The sequence below is a fragment of the Delphinus delphis genome, chromosome 7 (genome assembly GCF_949987515.2).
Source record: "Delphinus delphis chromosome 7, mDelDel1.2, whole genome shotgun sequence".
Classification (NCBI taxonomy): Eukaryota; Metazoa; Chordata; class Mammalia; order Artiodactyla; family Delphinidae; genus Delphinus; species Delphinus delphis.
Window position 1 is genome coordinate 91,200,202 of NC_082689.1, and position 24,015 is coordinate 91,224,216.

At 38.4% G+C, this 24,015-nt stretch overlaps 1 protein-coding gene across 1 annotated transcript in view; it reads right to left on the reverse strand.

Annotated features, from left to right (window-relative positions):
• Nucleotides 1-6,152: 6,152 nt before the first annotated feature.
• Nucleotides 6,153-24,015, reverse strand: part of HNMT (histamine N-methyltransferase) — a 35,410-nt gene continuing 17,547 nt past the window's right edge. The window contains exons 3-6 of the mRNA XM_060016871.2: nt 18,373-18,480; nt 17,203-17,333; nt 13,790-13,883; nt 6,153-6,633 (exon numbers count right to left, since the gene is read on the reverse strand). Coding sequence (XP_059872854.1) covers nt 6,278-6,633; nt 13,790-13,883; nt 17,203-17,333; nt 18,373-18,480 — 689 coding nt within the window. The 3' untranslated portion in view covers nt 6,153-6,277. The remainder of the gene's footprint in view (nt 6,634-13,789; nt 13,884-17,202; nt 17,334-18,372; nt 18,481-24,015) is intronic.

Genomic DNA, 24,015 nt, shown 5'->3' on the forward strand with positions numbered 1-24,015 from the left:
AGGTAGAGAAATAAAAGCAAAAGTCAAGGCAAATGGATGAGAGAACCCAGGTATTTGGCAATAGATTAAAACTACCTTATTATTGAAGTACAGTGTTCAGAAAGAGTGCCATTTCACCATTCAGTGAGGTGATTCTTTTTTATACTACCCTTTGACCATCCTATTGTTTTTTCTTTTCTGCAATCAGATCCCTTCAATTTGCAGATGGGCATTTGGGGGCAAAGGCAATTTAGTCTGATGCAGTGTTACTCTTTAAGATAACCTACATCTGTGATGACAGAGGATCATAAACTTAATTTTCCCAATGTACGGAGGCACAGTGTGAAGTCAGAATGTGTAAGGGCTAGCTTACCTTCTTTTCCAAACTTATTTTGAGAGCGGAGCAAGTCATTTAACTTAGTATCTCAGCTTCATCACCTCCTAAATGGGATAGTAATAATCAGTCTTTCAAATTCATTAAGTAAGAATCAAGTGAGATCTTACACGTTATTCTAACAATGCCATCTGGGAGGCAAGAGGCAGACACCCACACAAACACCTTGGGGAAAGGGGTACTTGTTTTCCGGCTAAACATAGACAGGAATTGGAAATAGTAAGGAACATTGCGCAAGACAACCAAAGCACATCTCCTGTTCCAAGGCCGTATGGTCTTATTCTCTCTGTAGGTCTGCTCCATTCTTCCCTTTCTAACTGTGGCATCCTAGTGAGGTCCTCCCACGTATGGCCACTATGGTGGCTACTCTGGACTAGAATTCATCTCATGACTTTTCAGCCCACCTACTGTAGAAAGCCACCTAACCTCCTGACGGTCCTTCAAGTGTGTCAAGCTCATTCCCACATCAGGGACTTTGTACTTGCACTTCCTTCTTTCTGAAATGCTCTTCTCCCAACTCTTTGCATGGTTGCCCCTTCACTTCATTTAAATCTCTGTTCGAATTTTACCCTTTTTCTAAAAAAAAAAAAAAAGCCTTCCTTGACCATTCCAACCACTCTTATTTTCCCCTCCAGTACTCTTTTCTCCTTATCTACTTTTGTTTTCTTAATCATGCCTATCATTATCTGACCAATATTGATTTTTCGGTCCACCCTCCCACTAGAAATCAGGTCACTGACGTTGGGAACTTTGTTTTCTTTACTACTTTATCACCTTTGCTTAGAACAATCAGTAGTGATGAAATGTATATTTCATGAATGAATGAAAAGATGAAAGCCTAATTTTCCCAGGTTTGGAATTCTAAATTAGTAAGAGAATTAAAGGGATGCCTTTTATATTTTGTGAAGAGAAACCACTCCAGTCAATCTCTGGCCAGCCTATGTATTGCCATCCTTGTGTCAGCTGCCCACCCTTTCTTTGGTCTACTCAGACAGGGTTGAGATGGGGCCACTATTCATAGTATGGAGCGCTGGTACTTATAGCATCAGGCAAGCAGATGCCCTCAGGTGGGATTTGAGTGGCTCAGCCCTGGTGGCACTTGGGCTTCGTGAAGCACCAGTTCAGCAATAACAGAGAGGCCATCTTCCTTTAGCTAGAAATGTCAAGGTCAGGAAATAGGTTGCTTCTTCCGGGTATTATCTCTCTCTCTGGCCTCAGTCATAATTTTCCTTAATTTTAATTTTTTTAAATGTGTTCTACATTTTATACTGAATTTTTTGAGCAGTTAATAATAATTATAGTTAATATTTTTGAAATTCCCTATAAGCCTGTCACTTTATGAGCATATTTCTGTACCTTGACTCCTAGAATCCTCATGACCACCCTCTAAGGTCGGTGCTGTGATTGTCATCTTCATTTTGAAGATGAAGAAACCTGATAATAGAGAAAATGAATTGCCTGAGATCTCTCAGTGAGTAATTAATAGAACCAGGATTTGAACCCAGGAAATCTCGTTCAAGCTGTCCATCTAACAAGACTATTTTAGGTAATCAGTCCCTTGTGGGGCTTATCAAGAAGTCCTTATTTTCTTAGAAATAACATTCTGATGGGGTAAATATATGTAAATATGCTTTTAAAATGACAAAACACTCTGTGTAAGCTATTTTTATTAAGCAAACATTTTAAGTACATTAAATATACATTTGCGTCTGTGCAATGTCACAGACTTAAGATCTAGTATTTTCTGTGATCTTTGCATCTGTTTTTTATGGATACACACCAGAAATTTAAATTTTTTCTTTTGCCCAGATTGGCAGGGTTTTCTTTTTTTTATTTTGTTTTCTTTTTTATATTTTTTATTGAAGTATAGTTGATTTATAATGCTGTGGTAGTTTTTGGTGAACAGGAAAGTGATTCAGTTATATGTATTTTTTTATTTTTCATATTCTTTTCCATTATGGTTTATTACAGGATATTGAATATAGTTCCCTGTGCTATACAGTAGGACCTTGTTGTTTACCTATTACGTACATAGTAGTTTGTATTTGCTAACCCCAAACTCCCAATCCACCCCTTCCCCATCCCTCTCCCCCTTTGCAACCACAAGTCTGTTCTCTACGTCTGTGAGTCTGTTTCTGTTTCGTAGATAAGTTCATTTGTGTCATATTATGGTTCCACAGATAAGTGATATCATATGGTATTTGTTATTTTCTTTCTGACTTCACTTAGTATGATAATCTCTAGGTCCATCCGTGTAGCTGCAAATGGCATTATTTCATTCTTTTTTATGGCTGCATAGTATTCCATTGTATATATGTACCACATCTTCTTTATCCATTTATCTGTCAATGGACGTTTTGGTTGCTTCCCTGTCTTGACTATTGTAAATATTGCTGCTATGAACATAGGGGTGCATTCATCTTTTTGAATAATAGTTGTGTCCAGATATATGTCCAGGAGTGGGATTGCTGGATCATATGGTAGTTCTGTTTTTATTTTTCTGAGGAATCTCCGTATTGTCTTCCGTAGTGGCTGCACCAACTTATATTCCCACCAACAGTGTAGGAGGGTTCCCTTTTCTCCACACCCTCCCTAGCATTTGTTATTTGTAGACTTTTAATAGTGACCATTCTGACTGTTGTGAGGTTGGTACCTCATTGTAGTTTTGATTTGCATTTCTCTAATAATTAGCGACGTTGAGCATCTTTTCATGTGCCTGTTGGCAATCTTTGTGTTATCTTTGGAGAAATGTCTATTTAGGTCTACTGCCCATTTCTTGATTGGGTTTTTGGTTGTTGTTGTTATTGAGTTGTATGAGCTGTTTGTATATTTTGGAAATTAAGCCATTGTCGGTCGCTTTGTTTGCAAATACTTGCTCCCATTCCATAGGTTGTCTTTTCATTCTGTTTATGGTTTCCTTTGCTGTGCAAAAGCTTGTAAGTTCGATTAGATCTCATTTGTTTATTTTTGCTTTTATTTCTATTGCCTTGGGAGACTGACCTAAGAAAACATTGCTATCTATGAATTATGTCAGAGAATGTTTTGTCTATGTTCTCTTCTAGGAGTTTTATATGTCATGTCTTATATTTGTCTTTAAGCCATTTTGAGTCTGTTTTTGTGTATGGCATGAGGGAGTGTTCTAACTTCATTGATTTACATGAGACAGTCCAGCTTTCCCGATACCACTCCCTGAAGAGACTGTCTTTTCTCCATTTTATATCCTTGGCAGAGTTTTCAATTAAGAAAGTTGCCAATTTTTACAATAAGCAAGAATCAAGGCCCTAAAATACTTCGCTCCACTTAATACTTTGGATTTGGCAGGACTCTCTAACACATGCAGAAAAGTGTCAGAAACACTTTAAATAAGTTAAGGTTTATACTAAGGGCAACAAACAATTTTGTTGGGTTTCTTGAGCTGTGGTTACAACAAGAATATAAACACATAGGTATAAGATAGGTGCTTGAGAAAGAAAGTAATCCATTACTTAGCATCTTCTCTATGCATGGCCCCATGTTAAGCACTGGGAGATGTACGATGATGTATAAAACAACATTCTAAATTCATGTTGTGGGCTTTTTTTCTGAACCACAAAAACAGACTTGAATATTCAATATGTGACTGCCTCAAGTCCTTTGTAATATCATGCAGTGCAGGCAGAAGCCAATAGTCCCATCCCTCGCACCTGTTGTACCCTTGTATCTTTCCACCACTGACTGGTAGGTAACTCCTAAGGATTTTCTCTTAAAAAAGGCTTGACTGTTCACGTTACATTAAATTGAAGCAGGTGAGAATTTATTTATCCTCGTATTTTATAGTAAGGGCTGTATGAGGAAAAGGCCATATTTACAAACATCTGTCTCTAGACGGCTAGTCTTCTTCATCTTTAAGCAGCATGGTAGTTCTATTCTTGTTTTGTTTTGCACATGTGCTTTTTAGAAAAGACCGTAATTTGCTCTGTAGTCTTGATTTCCATTTTTTTTGGTGAAGTTGTTCAAGGTCGTCATGGCCCATATCCATCAATCGTGCCTGCTTCACAGATTTCCTTTGTCAGTAGCACGTATCAGTATGATGAATGGTTCAGGGTTCATATTCAGGAATCTGATTGGATAGCTGTCATTTCATTTGTTGCAACTGACAATTCAAAAAAATATTGATAAAGTTGTCCATGAAAAGAGAGTAATGCAAGTCAGTTTTACTTATTATGAACGATAAAGCTTGGTAATTTGTGGGTAGAAATAGGTTCTATACTCCAGTGTATTTCCTGGGCCTGAGGGAAGGCGTTAACCCTTTTTAAGTGACTATACCACAGCATTAAGTGGTAGCTCTGTGATGTGAAAGAGTGAATATCATACTATGTTGAATGTTTCATCACTGGTGAATCAGGGTCCATGACCTCTTTAGTAAAACCTTACTTTTGTTCTGTTTCTAACAGGGAGTAGTAATTATTTACTTATATTTTTAAAATATATGTATTTATTAATTATAAAATTACTTAATTAAGAGGTGTGCTTTTTTTAAGAATGATAGATGCTTATTATTAAAGATAATATAAAGATTATCAAAAACTTTTCAAAAATCCTCTGAAATACTACTGTTAAAGATGATTTTTTAAAAAATATATTTATTTATTTTATTTTATTTTTGGCTGTGTTGGGTCTTCATTGCTGTGAGCGTGCTTTCTCTAGTTGTGGCGAGCGGGGGCTACGCTTCGTTGTGGTGGCTTCTCCTGCTGCGGAGCACAGGCTCCAGGCGCGTGGGCTTCAGTAGTTGTGGCTCGCAGGCTCCAGAGCGCAGGCTCAGCAGCTGTACCACACGGGCCCAGCTGCTCCGTAGCATGTGGGATCCTCCCAGACCAAAGCTCAAACACATGTCCCCTCCATTGGCAGGTGGATTCTTAACCACTGTGCCACCAGGGAAGCCCTAAAGATGATCCTTGATCTTAGAGGAGATCTTAAGACAGAGGGGCATAGGGATGATGGAGTATTGAAATAGACTCAAGTGTTTTCAAGAAATTTAGTGAATGATAAAAGGTGTATTTTAAGTCAGTGGTTTTTTTTTTTGTCAGTTGTGTTGATATAGATGGGTTGGTTTTTTTTTGAGGAAAATCAGCTTGTTCTCAACTCACTCTTGATAGTTATGTAAACTTCAAACATATCAAAGATTTTTTTACAGTGAAATTATAAAATTATTATGATTAAATATGTTAATATTTGAAAACCTTGGTTTTAGGAAGTCTTTTAAAATGTGTCAGAAGTCCAGAAATTAAAAAAGGAAAAAAAACTAAATTTGACTGAATAAAGTAGAAAAACTTCAGTATAGCAGAAAACAAACAAAACACTACAAAATCATAGACAAAATTAAAAGAGAAAACAAAGTGGGAGGAAATGCCAGCACATAACAAAGTTAATTAGAGTAATCTATAAAAATAAGAAACTACAATAAAGAAATGCACATAGAGAAATACTTCTTCACAGAAGAGGAAAAATCAATAAACATATGCTTTCTTAATGTCCAAGGTATCAATAAGCATATACTTTATTAGTATTTTAAAAATCCATAGCACATATTTTATTAGTATTCCAGGAAATTCCATTATAATCAACAAATGGAAAGGGTTTTATTGTCAATAAGCCCGTGAAACTTAGTTGTCTCATTTTTCCAGATTATGTGGTGTGTAGACAGCATGTAGTCTCTTTACCGATAGAAGGGATGGGATAAGACCAGCAGTGTCATGTATGATTCCACATGGAAGTCCAAGAATATCTTGGGATTTTCTAGATTTTGCATATCAGAGAAAATGCTCTGTTTATATTATGAGATATATTTATAATTTTAATGCACAAATAAGTGAATATCAAAATTGTTCAAACTATAGTTTTTGAATACATTCTCATGGTGGACATTTATGCCTCAGCCACTATGAAACTCAGACTGTTATTGAAAAGAACCTTTCCCTCTTTCTTTACACTGAATTCAGGCTCTTGTAGATCTTTCATAATTTCTGCTTTGAGATCAGGTGGTGCTGTTGTACTAAAGTTCCAGGTTTCTGTCAAAAAATCCCAAAGCAGGTCTCCATTTTCATTGCCATCAATAAAACAGTCAGATATGTCCATGGTAGACAGAAGGTCATAACACTCATACTTAATCCCCAACTTGTCCAGCATCTGCATGAGGTCAGATGACGTGACACACTGGCAGAGGTCATCCCGGGGTAAGTGAGATCCGTACTTTTTCCATAGCTTGTCCCAGCCACTGGTTCCTGTGCAACAGAACAAAATTCATGCTTTCAGCTATTCTTCTTTTCCTTTACCTACTCTGCCAACCAGTACACTAGATGCTTGGAATAGAGCAGTCAATTTAAAAGAAAGAAATTCTTGCCTTTGTGTAGCTCAGTTCAAGGAGTGAAGGGGGTGGGAGGAGAGAAAGTTAAATAAGTAAATAAATCATATATCAGATGGTGCAGAGTGCTAATGAAAAACAAATCAGAGCAAGGAATAAGGGGGATCAAAGAGTTGGATGGGTTGCTGTTTTATATCAGGTGGTCGCAGATAGTCTCTCTAATAATGTGACATTTGAGCAGAGACATGACAGCAATCCACACAGATATCAGAGAGAAGATTACTCCAGGTAGAGAGAAGAGCAACTGCAAGGGACCTGAAGCAGGAACAGGTTTGGCATGTTAAGAACTAGCCAGGAAGCCAGTGAGATTGGAATTGAGTGAACACAGGGGAGCGTGGAAGGAGAGGAGGTTGTATGGGTGATGGTGAGGAGTAGACTGGGTGCTAAATCATATGGAAAAAGATGAGAAGCCATTGTAGTGTGGTCTAATAGAACTTTCTGGACTCTTGGACATGTTCCATATTTGCGTTGTCCAGTATCGTAGCCAGTAACCACTTTATGGTTATGGAACATGTAAACTGTGGCTAGTGTGACTAAGGGAGTGAATTTTAAGTGTTACTTCATCTTGATTCATTTCACTTTCAGTAGCCAACTGTGGCTTCCATATTGGACAACACAATATTAGAGTGACTTAACCTGATTTGCATTTTCATAAGGTCACTCTGGCCACACAGATGGACTATTCTGTATTGAGAATAGACTGTAGGGGCGTAAGGACAGATCAGGAAGAACAGTAAGAAAGCTACTGCAATAATCTGGGTGTTAGATGATGTTACGTTGCACCAGCAAGATTGGAGGTGATGAGAAGTGGTTGAATTTTTTATATATTACACTCCTAGATCCAATGCCATTTGCTAATGATTTGGATATTGTTAACAATAATAATTTGGATAGTGAAAGAAAGAAAAGAATCAGTGATGATCCCAGTCATTTTGGCCCAAGCATCTGAAAAGAGAAAATTGCCATTATTGGAAATGGGAAGAATGAGGGAGGAACATGTTTAAATGTGTTATCAGGCATCTGGTTTTGGAGACATAAGGTTGAGGTCCCCGTTGGACATTCAGGTGGTGATAGGAGGAAGGCAGTTGTTTATGTTAGTCTGGTTCAGAGGAAAGGGTCTAAGAGTAAAAATTGAAATAGAAAGAAAGAGCACAGCAAATACAATGGTAGTTTACCCAGACCAAAGATGGGGTAGCCTCTCATGTCTGTACAATTACAGGATGCTGCCTTGGACAGCAACAACTAGGTTGAGTCCTAAAAATGTTGTCCCCAGCTTTAGAAGATATATTAGCAGTGTATGTTGTATTTAGTTGAAAACCTGGCCCAGTGTAGAAGCTAAGAGATACAGCACCTGTGGGAGAGATAGGTTGGACTGTTCTGACACTTCATGAATGAGATGAGGTTTGGTATTTAGTCTCCCAGAACCTCAGTTTTCTCATCTATAAGATAGAGATAACCATACTTACCCCAAATGCAACTGCAAGTATTAAATGAGATAATTGAAGTGAATCATTGCTCAATGGTAAGCACATGGCAGATGTGTAATAAGTGCTTACAAAATAAATGAATATTATATGGAATTACTTTGATAATGTATTTCCACTGGTTGTAATCTTGAGAATGTAAAAAGACAAATTTGCTTTTCAGAAATCTGTAATAATACTAATAAATCAAAACAAAAGAACGGCTATTTATGGACTTTCTAATATACGCATCTAATAGTGGGCTGTTACAGAGATAGTGGATATGTGCAGCATTTAAGAGTGGTCTCTAAAGCCTGACTTTCTGAGTGTGAAGTCTGGCTTCTCCTCACTAGCTTCATGAACCTGTGCCTCAGTTTTGTCATCTATAAATCAGGGATAATAATAGAATATCTTCATACGATTGTTCCAAGGATCACCAAGTTGATAAAGTAAGGCACTTAGAACCATGACTGGCACATAGTAAACACTGCTGAAGTGTTACGAAATTAAGTTGGACTTGGCCAAAGCAATATAAGAGAGAACTTACAACTCTATGAGTTTCCAGGATTAAAAATTAAGATTTCAAAGGCGTGAACTCTTCTGGTTCCGAAAGCTCCTTTATGATGTAATCAAAGTAATCGGACTCTCCAGAAAAGTATACAAACACTATATAGCCACACAATTCTACATATAATTATAGGAGGTTGGCCTCATCCATGGGCTTGGCTAAAGTCTCCTGATTTAACTCAACAAAAGAGAATAACCAAGGCAGAAAGTGGTAAATAATAAATAGCCTAGATAATTGATGTTCCACTAACATTTCAGAAGAGGGAACGATAACTACAGGATAAGCTCTAGAGGAAGGTGGAATTGGAATGAAGCAGAAAAAAATAAAACCTCAGTTCAGTGGGAAAAAAAATGAGGGTCATGAGCATGTACTACAAAAATCTTTCATTCCAAAGACGGTGACTGCCTAAATAAGAATTTGCCTGCAAACAAGACTACAAGAAAGTAAATATTTCGGTGGTTGAGGAAAGGCTCTGTTATCATTTTTTTTTTTTCACCCTGCCAGAGAAAAAAGAACCAAACACTAATTGCAGAGAATTCGCTGGTGTCAGTGTTCTGTGACTCAGTGCCATTTCTGAGCTGAGCAATTAGAAACTTTCTGACTGATACATTATCATAATGGCTCTCGGTGGGCACAATATATGGTGTTACTTTTGTTTTCAACATGATATAAACCAGGTCCCTCACCCCCACCCCCCTTATTAAAAATAACACACCACGATTTGCCTCCTTCCTTAGATAAGGAGAGGGCAAGACAGAAAATGTCACTGATCTCCTGGCTAGTCTCCTGTAACCAGATAAGTTGCATTTTAATTAGCAACTCTCTCAACGAATGCCTGGCTACTACATTTGCAGAAAAACATGCCACTAACATTATTTTAGTGTGGGATACTCCTCATTTTAAAAATCCACCTCTTCTTATTTCTCTTCTTTTTCATCCCAAATCAAATCTTTTATCATTATAATCAGGAACTTCTGATTGTTATAAATAAATAAATATTTACTGAGCTGGGCTAACTCTTTAATGGATACTTAGGAACTGGAGAAAAGCCTCTGTTCTGCCTATTTCGGTGTGCACTGTGTGCGTGTGAATATGTGTATCTTCTTTATCGAGTCTTTTATTCCTGTTTATTAAATCCATCTTCAAATCTCCAGAACTTTCTGTATTCTCTGATTCCATGTCTATCATGTTAGCTAAAACATGGTATCTTTTTTTGAATGGACATTCAGAACTAGCTGTTGTTGGGATAGTATAAGGCAGAAATAATAAACAATTATTCAGTTCAATTCAAACACATTCACTGGGTGTCTTCTTCTAGTTGCCAAGGGTTTTGCAAAGATCTGGGACTAGAGATAAGAGGCAGAGCCTCTTGCTCTCCGGGAACTCTCCTTAAACTCCCTATCTGCCTCTGATCAGAACTTAGCACCTTTTTGAAAGTATGTACACGTCTGAATCCTCCATTAGATTAGGAGCCTTTCAAAGGCAGAGGAGTAACAGTCATCTTTGCAACCCCGGAGCCTAGCAGTGACCAACTAGAGGAGCTCAATAAAAGCTGAATGAACCAAATCTACACGACTGTCCTATGCAGTCAACTTGGGACCAAGAGTGTAGGCTGTGTTTGAATATGCTGAATACACCTGTCACCTTAACCAAGCTAGGTGCCCTGCATAATTAAATCTAGAAACTGACCCCGTATTTCATTATCTTAGAATCTAATAAACTGCAAACAATGGGTGTCCATATGGTGCTCAAGTAACTGAGCACTTCAGTTTATTCACAGAGAGAACGCATCAGTTCGGTAACAGGTCAGTGTCTGACTCAGATGGACAGGCAGAAGCCTTAGCTGTGGGGCATATTTAAGATGACCTTTTAGAGCAAGATGTTAATCCAGGCATACCATTATGTGCTTAGGTGAGATACTGGCTTGATGAGCGTTCTTAGAAATTTAATTTAGTGACTAGATCTAGGCTTGTCTGACTCTGTTGGCGTCGAGTACTCAGTTTGCTGTATTGCAGTGAGGCTGTGGATGAGAATATTGCCCCCAAAGAAAGGAAATACACAAACAGGCTTCTTCACTTCTGGGTAATTATGAAGCAAATTCCATTTAGAAAGTGACTGCAACAAATGTGATATAAACAGAGCCTAGTGTGAACCATTTTGGTGTAGGTGTTTCAAGTTTTAGGGTAACATTCAAGTTTAAGGAATGTTTTCATTGGGCAAGTATGAAGAATGGGGGTTCAAGTTGGGGCTGAGAAGGTAGTTTAGGGTAATGGTTTTTCTACAGCGGTAAGGTAGGAAGTTGATCAGGCACCTCAGCAGACCTGGGGAGCTTTCCCAAACCTGTCTGCTATCCAAAGACTGGTCAGGCAGATAGGGATTTGCAGTGATATCATCAAATGAAAAAGTGACTAATAAAAATGTGGATCAATTCTATACATGTTAATTGACAACGATATAAAACAAATCTGATTGGAAAGTTCTTGCGATTAACTTTGTTTTCACTGTTGGAAATTGACTATGCTCTATTTTCCTGAAAGTTGACCCATATGTTTATATCAGCTTTATTAATACGACAAAGCAGTTCTTGCTATTTTTAAAAAAGAAGACCATAGGCACTTCCACACACCGAGGGGCCAACAGAATTTATCTCAGAGAAATACACTGTTGTTAAGATGGGTTTATAGGCGCACGGGTTTATCTAGGTCAGAGAGGCAGAGCAAAAGGGAGTTAAACTGCTCTAGGTAACACATAAGAGGGGTAGAAGGGGGAAGTAAGGAGCTGGTATCTTAGGAAGAGCACGGAGTTAAGAGGGTTGTGTGTTACCAGTGTTTTCCTCTTTGGGATACCTGCCTCCCACTGCTGTGTGCAGTAATGAAAAATTGTAAGCTGTGTGCTGAAAAAGTTAGTAAAACATCTCCACCGTCAAACTACAGAATGAATAAGTTTTGACTCAAAATACCTTTTTTTATGAAAGCTAACTGGTTTTTGCACTTTTACTCCCTTTCTTTGATTTGTTTTTCCCCATGAGTGTATATAGACATAGTACCTGTGAACTAAATGTATGCATAGATGCCGTATTATGTAGGTATGATTATCTGGAAATAGGCCTTGCACGAACTAAGACTCACAGACCAAGTTCACACAGCTAGGAAGCGCCTCAGCATTCTTGATTTTATGTCTCATCCTGCATTTCACTGGACCTGTTTTGGTTTGCACGTATCCTGATGCCAATTAACCACGGATTCTATTAACCTATTCATGATGTAGCCAGCAGAATACTGTATCCATAAGGGCACTTAGTCCGTTCTCAGTTGCTTGTAGACTGCTCATTCCACTTCCTAAACCTTAGGCTGGCTTTTTCTTATTGGTAGGCATAGACTCATAGAGAGCTGCCTTCTGACACTCCAATACTTGACTTCTGAAAATATTTAAGCATAAACCAAATATATATAACAGTAGATCTTCATTTGATATGAAATATATCCTAAAATCAAACATATATGACTACTGGATGAATTGCTATTTCTGTCTGCAACACCGTTTCTTTATTATTGACACAGATTATCAAGAATAGACTGCCCTCAGTGTTGATAACTAAATTGACTTCTGTATTCCTAAATGCAGTACAAAGTGCTTTACCCAAGTGTCCTAATTTAGAGAGAGGTTGGTGGGAAACATCCAGTTTACAGAAGCCCTTCTAAATGGTAAGATAGAACTCTCCCACACAAATGAGTATTTTTAACTAACCTGAGATAAAAATAGTATATCAAATGTTCCCTTAGAGAAGAGGTTGTGTACAGGAACTCTCATTTGCCAAACTCCCACATGAGTTCAAACCCAGGATTATAGGCAACAGCTATGTTTGCCATCCTTAAAGCCATTCCTCATATTTAAGAATACATGGGAACTTCCCTGGTGGCGCAGTGGTTGAGAATCCACCTGCCAGTGCAGGGGACACAGGTTCGAGCCCTGGTCCGGGAAGATCCCACATGCTGGGGAGCAACTAAGCCCATGCACCACAACTACTGAGCCTGTACTCTAGAGCCCGTGAGCCACAACTACTGAGCTCTGGCGCCACAACTACTGAAGCCCGCGCACCACAGCGAAGAGTAACCCCCGCTCGTAGCAATTAGAGAAAGCCCACGGCCAGCAACGAAGACCCAATGCAGCCAAAAATAAATAAATTTATAAAGAAAAGAATAAATGCATTTTGCGACCTATGGTTTCTGAGTACAGGGTCTGGTATAAGCTTAGGGAGATAGAGGCTGCTGTGTACGTGCAGTGAACCTGCCTAGCACTGTGTGGACAATCCACAAAGACTGCTGAATGAAAGAAGTAATGAATTAATGCATGCAACAATGTCAGTGTTTCATTTGCTAATCTGTTTACTTATGTTCTCTGTGTGGTACTTATTGTATCATTGGAAACAACATGACATGATCAAATGCCTTCTTTGGAAAATAACACGACAACACAAAACAAAACAAGGGGACCATTTTGGATACTTATTTGAGAAAACCTAAATGAACATTGATAATGGCTCTAGAAATGCAAATTAATCAAATAGGATAGTGTCCCAAATATTTAAACCTTTATTTTATTGATATTTATTAATAAACATCACAGAAGAGAAAGACATTCAAGAGACAAAAAGGAGGTAAATAGAAATATTTACTATTTTTAGTCTCATTAAAAACATTCCTATCCGTTGTATTTGCTGTATGTTAAATGAATATTTTTTATATAGAGACAACAAGGATATATTTGCTCGAGAGAAAGAAGTAAACAGACATTCAGTTCCACTGGAAATCCTAAATGGAAAGCTGTTGAGAAGGATTTTCCTAATACTGTGTTAATTAATTGACTCTGATCAGAAGCCAAATCAGGAATTTCATAATGAAGATGAAATATACCAGCTGCCTGCAAACACATGTATCCATGCGCTATCACTGTTTCAAAATTCAGGCTGAAGGAAAATAACTTACCGGACACAAGAGTAATGAGAATCTTAGCACCGGTAGCTAAGAGACTATGGAAGAATTTCAGGGTGCCTGGGATGTCTTTTACATAATACAGCATCTAGAAGTGAAGGAAGAGAGAAACGAGATGCTTTTCTATGTCAATGTCTTTGTCGCTTGGACTAAATACTCACTAGAAGGTTTGATGTTCAAGTTGAGTGGATTTTTATTCAACAAAACACTTAAGAAATTTAAAAATTAAAGATGTTATATATAGACGTAGAATAATAGTGTGAGAAAATATTTGGGGAGAGGGGAAACTATGGTATTTACTCAACTAGAGTCAAACAGCTTAAACTTTACTCTTTCTGGCTTCATTAACACAGACATTTATAGCTCGAGACAGTCTGCATTCCACATGGGGGCACTGAATTCTAATGCTCACTTTATATTTTGTGAGTTTTAGTAGTTCTGGGCAAAAATGGTGCTGGCACCGTAGAAACATTCCATTTCATGGAGCGTTGCTTTAAAATTAAGCCCTTTGCACTAGCTTCACCGTAGGCTCACAGATGATTTTTTTAAAATCATGGAAAATGTGACAGGTTTTGATGTTGACAGATTCTCTAGGGAAATGGACTGGATAAAGCCTAAAGTTACATGCATGGTTCCAGGGTGCTAGGAGTCAGCCCACCCTTTTTTTTTTTTTAATAGATCTTTATTGGAGTATAATTGCTTCACAATACCGTGTTAGTTTCTGTTGCACAACAAAGCGAATCAGCCATAAGCCTACCTATGTCCCCATATCCCCTCCCTCCCATCCTCCCTATCCCACCCCTCTAGATGGTCACAAAGCACCCAGCTGATCTCCCTGTGCTATGCGGCTGCTTCCCACCAGCCAACTATTTTACATTCGGTAGTGTATATATGTCGATGCTACTCTCACTTTGCCCCAGCTTTGCCCTCCCACCCTGTGTCCTCAAGTCCATTCTCTATGTCTACCTCTTTATTCCTACCCTGCAACTAGGTTCACCAGTAGCTTTTTTTTTTAATATTCCATATATATGTGTTAGCATACGGTATTTGTTTTTCTCTTTCTGACCCAGAGTGAAGTAAGCCCACCCATTTTTAATAACTGAACCATCTCTGGTGAAGGTGAAGTGCAGGGAGAGAGAGGTCTTTCCACTCAACACGATAGAGCTTGGAATTAAAGATTGGCAGTAGAAAATTTTCCCTAAGGACTTACATCCCTGGAACCTACCCCCATAGACACTTCTTACCTCTCATCTTCAGCTCTCTTAAACAAGAATTCAATGCTTTATGTAGATGCCATGATAGAATTTATTGCGTAAAGCATAAACAACCTAAACTATGCCCCTCTCACACAAATGAATGAAATACAGTGGAGCTGCACACAGCTTGTGCAGCGTCACAGGCCGTATTTAGTATCATGTCACTCCATGCTGTTCATCACAGGGACCATACATAGACAGGCACCCAGATGCAGCCACAAGATGGCTAACCATCCCTGACATGACCTGGCTGAAAAGAGGAGGCGGGTCATAGCAGATGCTCTGAAATTTGATCTAATAGACACAGAAGCTCTGCAGTTGATTATGAATATCAAGTCTAGGACCGCAAGGAGCAATAGAGAGACAGAGAAATAGCACAGAAAAATGCAGAGTAGATGGAGAGGGACAGAGGAGTAATGCAGAGGAAGCAGAGTTGCTGTAAGAAAGAAAGAACAGACGTGGAGCTTTTGAGAGAAACTGGTGAATGATCTCTGAAGCTGCAACATTATATAAGAATTATATATAGATATAAATATAGATATAGATATAAATATAGTTATAGTTATAGATCTATTTAAGTAGCTAGATAGTGCAGCAGCTGCCATGAATTCTGTACACTAAAGAGAACAGTCTCACATATATTTTTCATTTTGTTTTATGTCATATTCCCTTATTTATAGCATTCACTGGTATGTTTGTAGAATACAGATCTTTTTAAATGCTAAAAAAAAAAAAAAGAAGAATTTTATAAGAATGGGATCCAGAGCATATGTGGAGGGACTGGCTTTTGATAAAGGGAGGCTTTTGTAATAAGGGGAAAGAAAGACATGGTGCGTACAGGTGCAGCTATGTTTGTAGATTTGGAGAGTGAAAGATGATTTTCTACCTGATGGTTTCTCTTTTTGCTACAGAATAGGACGTGAGGTCATCAGTTGGAAATGAGTGGTGGAGGAGGGATTACAGGAGGTATAAGGAGAGAGAGGGAGGTATGAGATAGTTATACAGGTGACCCTTGAACAAGGCAGGGGTTAGGAACACCAACGCTCTGTGCACAAATATTTACACATAACACAGAGTTGGCCCTCCCTGTATGCAGTTTCTCTGTTTCTGGGGTTCTGCGTCCAGTCATGTAGCATTTATTATTGAAAAAATCCACATATAAGTGGACCCACGCAGTTCGAACCCGTGTTGTTCAAGGGCCAGCTGTTTGAGAAGGTGGGAAAGTAAGTCTAGTAGAGAAACATAGGTTTGCTGAGCAATGTTAGGACTCCCTTATAGGTAAAAGATTTTGTCCGCTAAGAAAGCAAAGATGTAGGATTGCCTGGATATTGCTGATCTTGGAGTCATTTCTTCCTATGATTTTAAAAACTTTATTCCTTTGGGATGACTGTGCTTGTGGACTATAGAAAGCAAAAAGCATCTTGTTGTTCATCGTGGTATTTCTAAAATATACACATCTTTTAATGGTAGCCAACACCCAAAGCCTATACACCTATATGCTATCCAGATATGTCAGTGACCTCTGGAAGTATGTCCCCATACCACCTACTGAATTGTCTCCCCCTTTCCAAGAAATACACTATCGTATTTCTAAGAAATACACTATCATATTTCTAAGAAATACACTATCATATTTCTAAGAAATACACTATAAGTGCTGGACCATGGAAATAAATTCCTATGTAATGACTGACTAATGTCAGTAACACTTTGTTGACCTGAGAAATCATCTAGCCTGCCCTTCTGTCATGTGCACACGAGCCAGGTCATCAAAAGAAGGGAAAAACAAGAGGATTCAGAAAAACTCTGGGATGTTGGTCCATCCAGACCATTAGAGTTACTGGAGAATTGTGTTAGGATGTGTTACACTCTACTATCTATGAACTTTCAATCCCACAAAAGTTAGGCCAGCATTGAAAAAAAATCAGTAACTATGGGGGTATTTTGCATAGAGAAGACTGGGTTTTTAAATGTTACAGAGAATCTCTTAGTATTGTCAACATCTTTAACTTCAATTTGGACAGATAATGGTCACTTGTAAAATCAGAAATCAGATTTTCATTTTTCTTTTTAAAGTTAAAATATTAGGTACTCTGAAATATTTCTGAAAAATCTTTCTTCTGAGAGTGTATAACAATAAATATTTCTTACCTGAATCATATGAATAAAGTCCCACTTCTGAAGTTCTTTTTTCTCCATCATTCTATTTTGATATTCAGATGATGTCTCCTTATGCCAAGTAAACTTTATGTTCTCGAGGTTTGATGTCTTGGCTACAAGCTCTAAAATACGGAGAAGAGGTGGCACACCATCAATTTTAACTGCAAATTCGGAACCCATTTCCATTTAGAATTTTAATGCAATCAGTGTTATATACATAGCAGATAGAAAGCACATTTTTCTTTTTTATAAATCTCCAGAAGACCAAAGAGTTCATCCTCATTTTTCCTCTACTGTTAAATGAAATTAGAGAATGGAGTCAATGAGAAATAATTATGAGAATCCTGATCAGACGTAGGTACTATTATCTTGGTGTTAATGGGAAATCAACTGGTGAATTTTATCAATGGAAAATTGATGTAAGACAGGTGATATGATTCTGTAAGTCAGGAATCAGCAAACCATGGCATGGGCCATATCTTCCCACCACCTATTTTTAAATAGACTGCAAGCTAAAAATATACACTACTTTCTGATTTCATGCTTCTTTCATATCTTGTGCCATTACACTTTTAAATGGTTGAACAAAATCAAAAGAAGAAGAATACTTCATGATAGGTAAAAATGATATAAAATGCAAATTTTAGTGTTTATAAAGTTTTATTGCAACATACCCACACTCGTTAGTGTATGTATTGTCTATGGCTGCTTTGGGGCTCCAGTGGCAGAGCTGATTAGTTGTGACAGAGACCATCTAAGTCTAAAATACTTACTCTATGGCCCTTTTTAAAGAAAAGTTTCCTGATTCCTGCTGTAAGCAATGAAACGTAAGCTCTTTAAGGGCAAGGATTCTGTTTAAATACCTCTGAATGAATTAATGACTCTGTCTCTAAGAATAAATATCAAAAATAATAGTTGACGACCAGGGGAGGGATGGAGAGTCAGTAAAAAAAAAAAGGGGGGGGGGGATTCTCATCACTATTTATATTCTGAGATGTTTCGTCATTCCTGCCAAGAAAACAAATTAATCAGGTTCTTCTCTCAATAAGTTTACAAAGAACATACCACAGCAGCTGTGTTGTTAATGATTGAAGGGCCGCATTTGGGATGACAGGCCTTTCAGAACAGAATTTGATCTACAGCACCATGGATTACAAGTACCTTTGTACTTGGAGATTTGTTCAGCACTTGGTTCAACCACTTCAGTGTTGATACTAACTCCTGGGTATTGAGCCTGCACTTTGGAGAGGATATGAAGATCAATTTCACCTGAAAGAAAAGCATAGGGAACAGATCACCTCAGTCCAGAAAGAAATGAGTCAGAATAATTTGAACGAGTTTATTATCTCTAGGAAAGCCCAGCATAAATAAAGAATAATACTCAGCTGTTGCCCTGCCACAATGTCTATGATGCAGAACAGCTAAGTTGTAAGTAGGAAGAATAATGTGATTTGAGGAGGGCTATGATTGCTATTCATTCATTCATTCATTCATATAGCCTTCATTTAATATGAATTATTATATTACAGTAAGCCTGAGATGCCCTTCGTTATAGGATGCAAACAGCCCTTCTTCTTATGTCACTAAATCAGAAAAAACACTGTCAATTATAATTTTAAGATTTCATCAACTGGAAGATGTATATCAATTTCAGAGATGTTAAAGTATGAAAAAAACATGCCATAGAATTGATAAATTAGGCTAGGCCAGATGCATACAAAATATATGTCACATACAAAATATGTCAGGTATAAAAAAGGATAAAAAAGTATATCAGACATGTGCCCTCAAAAACACCATGGTCTAGTGGTATAGACAGACATGGAAAGAACTCTGGCTGGGTTGGACCAAGGTGGGAAGGAGAAAGGAGACAGTGAGGGAGAGGATGGGAGGAGAGGCCAGAGAGAGGGAAAGCTTCATGGCAGATCACTCCTGAGTTCCCTGTTACAGGGTAAGTGGAAGTTAGCCCAGGGACTTCTGGGGAAATGGGAATTGCAGGTAGAGAGGACAGGAAGTCAGGAAACAGAATCGTATATGTGGGACTACTGGCAATTCAGAGTTTTGGAATGTTAGGCAAGGCAGTGTCTCCATGCAAGAGGTGATCCCAGAGAGGTAAATGGAGAGGAAGTTATGGCAGAATTGATATTCATGCATTAGTTCATGCACCAATGATTGATTATTTACTATGTGCCAGGCACTACACCAGGCTTTAGCAAATGATGATAAGAGGAGCAAATAGATACCTGCCCTGATGAAAATTTAGCCTGTAGGTGACTATGTAAGAGAGACAGATGACGGTAAGTTGGATAGACTTGAGTTCCAAACCTGTCTGACCCGCTTACTTGGTATTATGACCTTTGGAAATTTGCTTTATCTCTCCAAGGTGCATTTTCCTCATGAGAAAACCAGCAATATTAATAGTACATAGTTTATTGGGTGAGGGGATTAAATGAGGCAATGCTTATAAAGCACGGTGCAAAATAGAGTTGGCACCTAATAAATGTTAGCTGTTCGTTATTTTTATCGTTATCATTGAGTCCTTCTCTTTAAAAATCTCTCTTCTTTCCCTATTACTGATGCCTCCAAATTAAGTTTGCACTTTTATTCTCTTAGTTATCATGTTGACTTTCACTAAAACAGACTTATGTGCTGGCAAGACTAGCATATGAAAATGACATTAGTCTTTAACATTTTGGCAGAAATGGCATGAACAGAACCTTTACAAGGTTAGATATGGCGGGCGGAAAAAGCATAGGTCATAAGCCTGAGAGGTCTGAAAAGAAGGAGACGAGGAAGATAAATCAGGAACAAAAGATGCTAGACTTGGAAAAGAGGGCCGTCTAATGGTATAATGAGAGTCCCAAGTACTGGTAATGGGAGACAGTGGGGATTGGGGGGAGAAGATGTGGGAAGGAAGTTGAAACAGAGGATGAAGAAGCCTATGTGACAGTTTTCTCCATAGCTGGACCTGACACCTTTTAGTCCTTCCTTAATCATTATTCTAGCCGTCATTTATTGGCCACCTATTATTTGTCAAACACTGTGCTAGGCACTTGACTTGAAACATCTCACTTAATCCTGACCACAATGCTATCACAAACGCCACAGTATTGTTCCCAACTAGATAAGGTGATTTGAGTAATTTGACACCGAGGGGACATTAATGTGCCTAAAGTTTACGGCATACTTGTCTGACTCCGAAGTGTTTGTTTTTCTAACAGCTTCATACTAAGAAATAGGAAAACACCAAATACTAAAAGGACATAGGAAGTTTTTCTCTACAGTAATTATTTTTGGAGGGTACAAAAGATAACTAAGGCAAAAGGCTGATAGGAAAATCTGTGGGCTAATGCGAAATAGAGAGATTCCAGCTTGCCCCAAAGGCCCAGAGGCCAAAAGTTCTGTTCTTGCCTCTATCAGCCTAGCCATATATTTTATTTTATTTTTTCTATTAACATGCAATGATTTTATTATTGTTATTTTTTAACATCTTTATTGGAGTATAACTGCTTTACAATGGTGTGTTAGTTTCTGCTTTATATCCAAGTGAATCAGTTATACATACACATATGTCCCCATATCTCTTCCCTCTTGCATCTCCCTCCCTCCCACCCTCCCTATCCCACCCGTCTAGGTGGTCACAAAGCACCGAGCTGATCTCCCTGTGCTATGTGCCTAGCCATATATTTTAGATTAAAAAAATCATTAATTCTGAGGCTCCCAAACCCAACATTTTAAAATTCAGATAGTGGGATCTACCCAAATGGAAGAATGTATCTAGCACATCCCCAGGGCTCGTTCCAATCTTGTCCCTTTCCCGACCTGCAGAATGTTCTACCATAGAGCCACCCAGTCCCGCCTCCTATGGCAATGACAGAGGACACAATGCCAGAATTGCAATGGAGACTCGGAACCCGTAGGTTCATGTAACAACCTCTATAGAGCGTGAGCCCACGTGTGGACACGAACCTTCTGTGCGTTCACTGCTGGGTCCCTAGAAGAAATGAATGAACAACAAGAGGAGATAATGAAATTATTTCCTCAGCGGGTAGCACGTAAAATGCAGTTCTGACTTCATAAGTCAGGTGACCACACTTCTTGTTTGCCAGGGACAGTTGTACTTGCTCCTGGTGCTAATGTTCCATCTGGTTTTGTTTCCCAAGTTTCTTTAATTTCTAACAAAATATTATCACTGCAATTTTATTTTTGAAAATACTTTTTAAAAAATAACTATATTTTAAAGTTTTTTGTATTGAGATATGGTTGATTTACAATATTATATTAGTTTTCAGGTGTACAACAGAATGATTCAAAATGTTTATAGATAATACTTCATATGTAGTTATTATAAAATATTGGCTATATTCCCTGTGCTGTTGTATAGCTTATTTACTTCATACATAGTAGTTTGTACTTCTTAATCCCCTACGTCTATCTTGCTCCTGCCCCCTTTTCTCTCCTCACTGGTAACCACTAGTTTGTTCTCTTGGAGTCTGTTTCTGTTTTGTTATATTCATTCTTTCATTTTATTTTTTAGATTGCACATATAGGTGATAACCAAGTATTTGTCTCTCTCTGTCTGACTTATTTCACTTAGCACAAATACCTTCCAGGTCCATCCATGTTGTTGCAAATGGCAGAAGTTCATTCTTTTTTATGGCTGAGTAATATTCCATGGTGATATATGTATCACATCTTATTTATCCATTCAACTGTTGATGAACACTTAGGTTGCTTTCGTATCTTGGCTATTGTAAGTAATACTGCTGTGAACATTGGGGTGCATGTATCTTTTCGAATTAGTGTTTTTGTTTTCTTTGGCTATATACCCAGGAGTGGAATTTCTGAATCGTTTGATCTTTCTAGTTTTAGTTTTTTGAGGAATCTCCATGCTGTTTTCCATAGCGGCTGCACCAATTTACATTCCTACCAACAGTGTACTAGGGTTCCCTTTTCTCCACATCCTTGCCAACATTTGTTATTCATAAACTTTTTGATGACATAAAAGAACTATTTTATAAATTGACCGATATAATAAAAACAATTTGTTCAATAAATAAATATTTCAAAAAACTGTAATAATTTTACTCCTTTTACTCTCTCCCACTCTCAGTCTTAAAAGTATCCTGGGTTTGACAATAAACAATGTCACCATGCTCATAAGGCACTTATTTTCTGTGTTATGTTTGTTATTTATAACAGACTCTATTATTTCTTATTGTGAGATTATATATATATATATATATAGAGAGAGAGAGAGAGAGAGGGAAAGAGAGAGAGATCTCCCATAAGACAATATATTCCTTGATCTCATACCATATGTAGTTTGCATTCTTGTATCACTCAGAAATAAGAGAAATGCATTTTAAAAAAATATATGAACCTCTTTCCCCCATAAAAGAGAGTCAGTAGAGAGGTAGTTCAGATGTTCTGTAGTATTATAGTCTAAACATGTAGCATTCAGTTCTAAATAAATTTAGTTACAAATATTTTCTTGATACATCACCTATCCTGTTTACTTTCCATCCAGACATCCAAGCTTTGCTCTTTTCTTCATCTTCCCTCCCTGGCCACCTGTAAGTTTTCCTGCTAAATGTTTCTTTACTTTCTCTTTTCCATCCATACTAGCAATGTCCTTGTTTAGGCCCAAATTACCTATCTCTTGGAATACTAAAATAATAACCTAAAAGTTCAGCCTGTCTCTGCTGAACTTTGTCTCCCTCAAAGCCATCACTACAACAACCATTTAAAACCCTGAGCTAATAAGCAAGCCCAGTATTTCTGAGGTTAAACCTTCTAATGACTAATCAACTGGATTAAGTCCAAACTCCTTAACTGAGCACAGACCACCTTGCCTGCTTTCTTATTCTCATCTCTCACAACTTCATGTTTTGAAACTCGTGTCTCTAGGAACCCTGAATTTCTTGTATTTCTACGCTTCGCTCTCCCCCGCGCCCCCCCCCCCCGCCCCCGGCATCGACATCATGACTCTCCGCTACATTTTGCCTGTGCTCTCTCCTCTGCCAGGAAGACTCTCCCCTCACTGCCTCACTTCATCCGACTGACTCTTAGGCGTGAACTCTTCCACACATCGCTAACTACAGGCTTTCTCACAGAGCCTAGCAGTAGCATCAGAATCCTTCAGACAGAAGCTGCCAGTTGGGCTTCCCTGGTGGCGCAGTGGTTGGGAGTTCGCCTGCCGATGTAGGGGACGCGAGTTCGTGCCCCGTCCGGGAAGATCCCACATGCCGCGGAGCGGCTGGGCCCGTGAGCCATGGCCGCTGAGCCTGCGCGTCCGGAGCCTGTGCTCCGCAACGGGAGAGGCTGCAGCGGTGAGAGGCCCGCGTATCGCAAAAAAAAAAAAAAAAAAAAAAGCTGCCAGTTATTTGATTGCAGTTGGCAACACAGATAAAACCTTGTGTTCCCTGATCTGAATTATTGCTTTAATGCACTTATTTTATTCACTAGCAAAGGCTTGATTCCAATGAGTTTGTTAAAAAGTATCAAGGACTCTAAAATGCTAGATTAAGCAACTGAGCAGGTTGATCATTAATCACTGAAAAGCATGTGAGGGGTTATCAGACCCTATAGTACCACGAGCCAGCAGTAAAGAGATTCAAACAACGAAAAAAAAAAAAAAAGAAAGAAAGAAAGAAAGAAGATCATTTGTTCTTTCCCGGCTGGATCCTTCTGAATAGGAGCCATAACATTATGAATGTGTTCCAGTATCAGACGTTAAATGCCCTGTAAAGGCTTTTAAAGAGCTCCCAAGCCAAACTAATACGCCAAAAGAGTGGGGAAAGT